Raw genomic sequence first — 8,120 nt, forward strand, 5'->3', positions numbered from 1 at the left:
TTTATTGTTGTAAACCTTCATATTGAGATATCTAGTTAGTTATAAAAATGCTAAAACGGGAACAGTACTTAAATTATCTGCTTGTAAGTTTCCTACTAAATGTTTTCCCAAAGAATGAGATTCTTTTGTTTTCAGCATTTTAGAGGTTAATTGTGCCTTTTCCTTTTTGTAATGTCCTTCTTTTTTGATAAGATGCACAGTGTTGGAACCAGCTGTTACTCTTGAATAAATGGCCAATTTTGTCCACAGTATACAAATTGGTAACAAACAACAGAGTTGGGAATGCATTAGGCAACATTTATAATATATAACCCACAGCTTTAGTCTTTATGATTTAGTGATATTTCAGGATATTTATAAATGTGAAGATTGTTTCAACCATATGTATCCACTTCATTTTAATTTGCCAGTGTCAGTAATTCAAAAGAAAGAAACATTTTGTATTGGATGCAAACAGTTCCTCAGGTGCTCACGATAAAACTTAATGGCCACCATCTTTACTTGTAGTCATTGTAAGCAGTTTCATCAGAATGGGCAATATTTTTTAATTTAAAAGATTCTGTAGATTTAGCAACTCTCAATTGCCATATATATTTAGAACGCTGATTTTTGTCAGTTTTGAGCATATAAATCTTGGTTATTTGATATCTAGTAATTTTGACAGGATGGTGAAACACATTGTGGAGTAAATTGGAACCATATAGAAATATGTTTGGGATTTATATTAACAATGATTGCTTCAGGGATGAGGCCATTATGGTTCCCATCTGACTTAACAACATAATTTCCTATAGAAGCTACTAGTTCAGCATTTATGCATACGTGATTTTCTTAACAGGAAATCTCTCTTGAATTTTGATAGTTTAAAAGGAAATAAATGATTTTATAAAATTAAAAGGAAATTAACTGTTCTCTTAAATTGTATCCAATTCAAAATTACCTGTAATTTTTAAATCTTTGATAATTTATTAGATAATCCCAACAGTTTTGACTCTATTATCCAGGCAATGTATGCTCAGCAGATGCAAACCAGTTATTCATTTGACAGTCGATTTACAAGATAACTTAAGTGTATAGATGCGTGGGTTTATATACTGTATACTTAAATGACTGAAAATCTAGATTAATACATTTTTAGTACATAGAGTACTAAGTTATGAGAATATAAGAAATGAATAGGATATTTTTGTTGTTTGGAAATACTCCTGTCTTTATTCCTGTCTAGTCATGTAGATAATCAAATTAACTGAAATATAGTTCTACCATAAAATTAATTTTCTTCAGCTCTTGGGAGATAATTGGATTTTGTAGAAATTTTCAAGTAATTTATATTTTCAAATTTGAAATCTTTGAAATAAGTCTGACTTCTCTGTTGTGTAGTAGGAAAAATAGATACAGAGATTGACTAAGTGGATACCTTTGAAAAGTTTACACTCTTCATTATGTTGTAGCACACAGCTCTTGCTAACAGTGGTGGGTTGTAATACTAGCTAAATCTTTAAAAACATTTGTGAATCAAAACTAAGATTTAGTAGAAATTAAGGAATGTTATAAAATCTTTCAAGTAAAGGTGGAAGTACTAAGTCACAGCCATAGGGTCTGTCCCACCCAGTTTTAGCACTGAAAGTCCTACTTCTAAGAAGACCCCTCAGTCATGGGAAAACCATGACAGTCACCCCACCAGTTAAGTAATATAAAACCTGAATGAAAATAATAAGAGTACATTTTAAATATTTGGGTTCCATGAAGAATAAAGCACAAAAGTGATCTTATTGCCATGAATTCACATTCTTTAGATCTAGGCATAATTAAAGTTGTATTATAATTGTCTCTGTAATTATAAATGGGAAGAAAAGCTTCTTGGGGACCAATCAACCACAAATACTTCTATTACTGAAAATATGTATAGGCAAGGCACTATGGCTCATCCCTTGTAAGCCCAACACTTTGGGAGGCCAAGGTGGGAAGATTGTTTGAGCCCGTGAGTTCAAGACCAGTCTGGGTGAAATAGCGGGACCCCATCTCTACAAAAAATAAAGTTTAAAAAAGCCAGGCATTTTGGCACATACCTATAGTCCCAGCTACTTGGGAGGCTGAGGCAAGAGGATCACTTGATCCCAAGAGTTCAAGGCTGCAGTGAGCTGTGATCGTGCCATAGCACTCCAGCCTGGGCGACAAGGAGACCCTGTCTCAAATAAGCAAAAGAAACTTGTGAACATAGGTAGAGAACTTTCAAGATTACTGAATTGCCAAACAGCTGGTTTCTTTTAGCTTAGGTAGAGCTGGAAGTGGCTCTTTGAGTACAGCATGGTTTTCTGTATCTCTCTAGTGCTTGTGATTACACCAGTCATTTTCTCCCCTCACCTAGAACTGGACATAGGTGCAAATATATCACATTGTAAAGGTATTTGATGTGTGTGTAAGGTTTATAATTACATAACTGTGAGTACCTGATTCTTTCTACTGCCTAAAGATTTGCATTACCTAATTCTGAAAGTCTGTAGGTAAGCATTCATCCCTTATAATTTACTGTTTCATTTTGAGTCGTTGCCTCCAGTATGTATTTACATTTCCTTATACCACTCATCACAGATCAGCCTCTGTATTTTTAAAAGCTGGTGTGTCCCTTGAACTCAACATTCAGGGAAACATCAGCCTGTTGTTCTTTTAAAGAATAGTGGTGAAGTTAGAATGGTGATCATTACAAAGTCAGGAAACAACAGGTGCTGGAGAGGATGTGGAGAAATAGGAACACTTTTACACTGTTGGTGGGACTGTAAACTAGTTCAACCATTGTGGAAGTCAGTGTGGCGATTCCTCAGGGATCTTGAACTAGAAATACCATTGACCCAGCCATTCCATTACTGGGTATATACTCAAAGGATTAGAAATCATGCTGCTATAAAGGCACATGCAAACGTATGTTTATTGCAGCACTATTCACAATAGCAAAGTCTTGGAACCAAGCCAAATGTCCAACAATGATAGACTGGATTAAGAAAATGTGGCCCATATACACCATGGAATACTATGCAGCCATAAAAAATGATGAGTTCATGTCCTTTGTAGGGACATGGATGAAGCTGGAAACCATCATTCTCAGCAAACTATTGCAAGGACAAAAAACCAAACACCACATGTTCTCACTCATAGGTGGGAGTTGAACAGTGAAAACACATGGACACAGGAAGGGGAACATCACACACCGGGGCTTGTTGCGGGGTGGGGGGAGGGGGGGATAGCATTGGGAGATATACCTAATGTTGGATGACAAGTTAATGGGTACAGCACACCAACATGGCGCATGTATACATATGTAACTAACCTGCACGTTGTGCACATGTACCCTAAAACTTAAAGTATAATAAAAAGTGACAAAAAAAATAAATAAATAAAATCACATATAAATACTTTAAAAAAAAAAATAGTGGTGAAATAGAGCTTTTTAGTATTCCCTCCAGTTAAACTGTCATTGCCAGTATTTTGTTTTCTTTATACATGTAATGATTGTATTGGCTATTTTAATAACTGAATCATAAATATTTTATAACATTCATTACTGCTTGATCAGAAAAGTAGGGGGGGGAAGGGGAGGGGCATTAGTTGAGAAACTACCTATTGGGTGCTATGTTCACTATTTCGGTGATAGGTTCAATAGAAGCCCAAACCCCAGGATTGCACAATATACCCATGTAACACACCTGCGTATGTACCATCTGAATCTATAATTTTTTTTAAGTATTCATTCTGTTTTATATAATTTTAAAAGGATTACTACTTCTGGTGGTTGGTGGTGGTGGTGGTGGTGGTGGTGGTGTTTTATTGTACCTTGAGGTCAGGTATCCAGGGGTATGGTTTTGATTTATAGGATGTTATAGAAAAGATGGGGTTCCATCTCATTAATGTATTTTAACACCTGCTTTTCAAAAATGCATGGATTTGAGGCAGATATTGAAAAATTCTGTAAAAACTATATTTCAGAAAATGCACAAAATTAATAATTTTATTTTAGCTAAAGTTGACACTACCAGGTATATCCGCCTCTCCATCTTCTACATTGCAAATCATAGGCTAAGTCCTGCTTCATAAGATGTCCACAATTTTTTTTCACTAATTGACTTTCAGAATAGGCATCTGGCCATTAGTAAGCAGGTCAATACACGTTCTTAGATTTGATTTTAAAAGCCTACTTATTGTCACTCCTAAACACTGAATAAAAAAAGTTTTAATGCCAAGTGAAAAAAGCAAGGTACAAAAGAATACATCCAATGTAATACTGTTTTTAAAATGTTTCAAAATAAACAAAGCTGAACTATGTTGCTTAGGGATACATACCTATGTGGTAAAACTACAAAGAAGAAAACAAGAGAATGGTTAAAGAAATGTCAGAGTGGTGATTACCTTTGGTGAGGACAGGAACCTCCAGGAAGCAGAAATGTTAATGGCAATGTTCTCTCTTAAGTTGGCGGCTCGGTTCCCAGGTGTTCGTGTTATCATTGTTCCTCATAACTTACACATACTATAAATATTTGTGTGTGTTATCTATATCAAATTTTTACTAAATGAAATTACTGGATTCTATTCTATTAAAATAAGGATGTAAGACTTGTTCAGGTCTAAATATTTGCAGATTTATTTTCGTAAATATTTAGAATGCCCTTTCCTTAATATCTTTTCAGTTGCAATGTTTAGAGTTTTATATGGATTTTTACTTGAATCCCAATTTAGTCATGCAACTATAACAGCTGATAGCATTTAGATTCTAAATACTGCTTATTTGCCTATGTATGCATCATTAGAATCAGGTGTTGTAATCATCCATGGCTGCAATAGATGGAAAATCAGTCATAATAAATACATTTCTGGAGAATACAGAGGGAATAATTTGAAGATATAATTTGTATGTAAGAATTCATTTTGTTTATGCATGTGGTTATACATTTTTATCTTGTAATAAGAATGACATGTAGCCCAGTCAGACTGAGTTTGTTAAATGTGATACTTAATGTTTGATTGTATCTGTAAGAGACTGTCTTCCAAACTCTACCTCATTTTCTTTCTTTAACACTATTTAGCAAATATTTCTTCAGCTCTATTCCATAAGGCAGTGGGCACCCAGATGTTTCCATATGCATGGTTGTGCCTTCTTTTGACCTATTGCAGGTAAAATTGCCTACTTCATGACCTGTATCAATTCCTGTAATACCAACTTGTCTAATCAGTTTTGTAAGATATTTTCTAACTTTTTACTCTGTATATTGCCTCAGCATACTGGTGCATTCTTACCGATTTTAGGAAAATGAATAATTTTTCTTTTTTCCACCCAGCTGCTGATAAAGATGATAGTTCAGAAGACATTTCAGTGCCGAGTAGTCCACATACAGAAGCTATACAGCATAGTTCGGTCAGCACATCCAATGGAGTCAGTTCAACCTCCAAGGCAGAAGCTGTAGCCACTTCAGTCCTCACCCAGATGGCGGACCAGAGTACAGAGCCTGCTCTTTCACAGATCGTTATGGCTCCTTCCTCCCAGTCACAGCCCTCAGGAAGTTGATTAAAAACCTGCAGTACAACAGTTTTAGATACTCATTAGTGACTTCAAAGGGAAATCAAGGAAAGACCAGTTTCCATTTATGCGAAATCTGTGGTTGTAAATTTTTTTTTTTTTTACTTGAAATTAAATTTGGCTCTAAAGTTGGTGTAGCAGCAGTTGATCAGACTGAAAAACAGTTTTTAGTCTCTGGAAAAAGACTGATTTTGCTTTTTTTATAAATATTAGATTTATTAATTTTTCTGTGCTCAATGTGTAAATTGTATTATAATTCATTGTGATTTATTTCACTTAATTTGCTGGTGTTTTAATAAATGGGGGTGTTACTGAATCTTTCTTCCCACTTCCATTTCTTTTGACCACCCCTTAACCCTCAGCTGTGATGGTAGTAGTATTATCATTTATACCAAAGTTTTGCATAGTCCCTGTTGACTTTGTAATGTTAATGGAATCATAAAAGCACTAGGCAAGAGAAAGATAGGAATTTGCTTTTAATCTTTTTGCCTTTTATTTTGCACATTATGCAAAAGGAAAAACATTAAAGAACACTTTTTTTTAAGTGAGTGAAAACATGGTAAAGACACAGTGCTTTTATGCACATTGTTAAGCTAAATCAAGGTCATTTATAATCATTTTCCTTTTTTATTTAAGATTTTAAGTAAACAAATTTTAGAATTTTCAGCATTTCAAAGATGATTTTATTTTTCAAGTCAAATTCAATATTTTACACCTATGTTTTGAGGCTAAAAAATATGAAATTATATAATGTATGATACAGGGTTATCAAATATAATTTTTGAAATTAGCTCTTGTTTTTGGTTTTTTTGTTGTTTTTACAGATTTCAGGTTACAAACTGCAAAGTTTATGCATAATTAAGTATGGTATGGTTGCCAGAAAAGCCTAAAATTACTACTTAGAAAATTTAAGACTGTTTACCCCCATTGTCTTGTACTTGCGAGCTAACTTGTACTTATTCTTGTGAAAGCACTGTCATCTTTTAGTAGCAAATTTTGATAATGTTTCTCGTGGAAAAAAAAATCAGTATCTATCTTTAGAACAATGTAATTATAATGTGGGAAGTGTGCATGAATGAGAGAGAGAGAGAGAGAGAGTGTGTGTGTGTATGTGTGTGTGTGTGTGCGCGCGCGCGTGTGTGTCTTTCAATAGTTTATGCCAGCAATCTTTGCTTGAATGTTTAACGATGCCTTCAGTATGATGCTGGCCAATAGATGATTGCAGTTTAAAATGTCATTATTGTGCAGGCTTGGATAACTAACATTCCATGATGTAGCTTGTTTCTGATGAGATGGTTGTAGGTACATTTTTCTCATTATCCAGTCATCTGTGGGATACTTAGTTTTCTAATGTGCCATTATCTATTTTTATTCTGCAGTTATGTTCAAAATACAGTACATATTTTAAAATAGAATAAATTGTTAAACATAAAATTTTTAAAGTAGTAGATGTGCGTAAGAAAACTTTGTAAAATAGTTATGAGTCCTACCCAGTAGCAACTTCTGGCATTCAAGCAGGATTCCACTATGTAAATATCTGTAATGCATTTATAATAAGTTGTGTAGTTTGTCCTGCATCCATACTACACTGTTTGCTAAAGTCTCAGTGCCATCTCCTAATGAGACTGACATTTTAAAAGTCTGTATGGAATATCCTTGATAATTCAAGGAAATATCCCTCCTGCCTAAGTTCCAAACTGGGAAACATTCAAATTATATAAATGACATTTCAGGACTTTTAAGTATGAAGATAATGGGAATTTTATTGTTTTGCTTTTTAAAATGATAACATTTTTATTTGATAATTCTTCTTAAATTTTTAATTTTTAACTAATTTCATTATTTTAAAGTGATCCGTTTTTCAAATCATGATTTTGATATCATTATTCTAAGGAGTTATCTCAAAGGCACAAAATATGAATTCTGCAAGAAGGCTATTTTTTATTGTAGTTTGAATGGATTAGGAAAAGCCTCAATTTTTCACTCTAAGTCCTTCAGTACATTTTTCTTTCATCTTATTACTTATGCAAGTTAAGGTTCTTTGGTAACAGAATTCTTGCAACTGTAAAATAAAACTACATAGATGTAAGAAGTCATGTAAACGGTTAACAAGCTTACCAAGGTTAGCAAAACTTTCATTGTAAATCAGTCTGTACTGAGCAAATAAAAATCATTTAGTTGTATAAACACAAATTCCATTTTGACTTTCAGGATGTCATACTACTTCTGTACCTAGCATTTTCAGTCCTTATATTTGCAATGTTACACAAACTGTACTATTTTCTTTTATGTGCAGTTTGCATGAGTAAACCATCAGAGAATAAATTCTATCTTTAAATTATGTTCATAATTTGCTTGTTCTCTTACCTTTCCTTCATAAAGTAACATCTCCAGATAATGATTTTTTTTTTCCCTTCAGGACATTTATTAACTGAGAAGAACCTGAGATTCTTTCTAGTTCTGTGATAAAATTCATTCATCCCTTTTAACTGCAGGGTACTTGGGCCTTACTTACTCCTCTCTGCACTCACTTTGCATCCCATTTATATATAAT

General features: G+C 33.7%; 1 protein-coding gene across 1 annotated transcript in view; it reads left to right on the forward strand.

Moving 5' to 3' along the window:
• The window catches only part of ATF2 (activating transcription factor 2), a 95,152-nt gene extending 87,236 nt beyond the window's left edge, over positions 1 to 7,916 (forward strand). The window contains exon 14 of the mRNA XM_032755323.2: positions 5,328 to 7,916. Within this exon, the coding sequence (XP_032611214.1) occupies positions 5,328 to 5,554 (227 nt within the window). The 3' untranslated portion in view covers positions 5,555 to 7,916. The remainder of the gene's footprint in view (positions 1 to 5,327) is intronic.
• The last annotated feature ends 204 nt before the right edge of the window (positions 7,917 to 8,120 follow it).

Source organism: Hylobates moloch, unplaced genomic scaffold (genome assembly GCF_009828535.3).
Source record: "Hylobates moloch isolate HMO894 unplaced genomic scaffold, HMol_V3 SCAFFOLD_1, whole genome shotgun sequence".
Lineage (NCBI taxonomy): Eukaryota > Metazoa > Chordata > Mammalia > Primates > Hylobatidae > Hylobates > Hylobates moloch.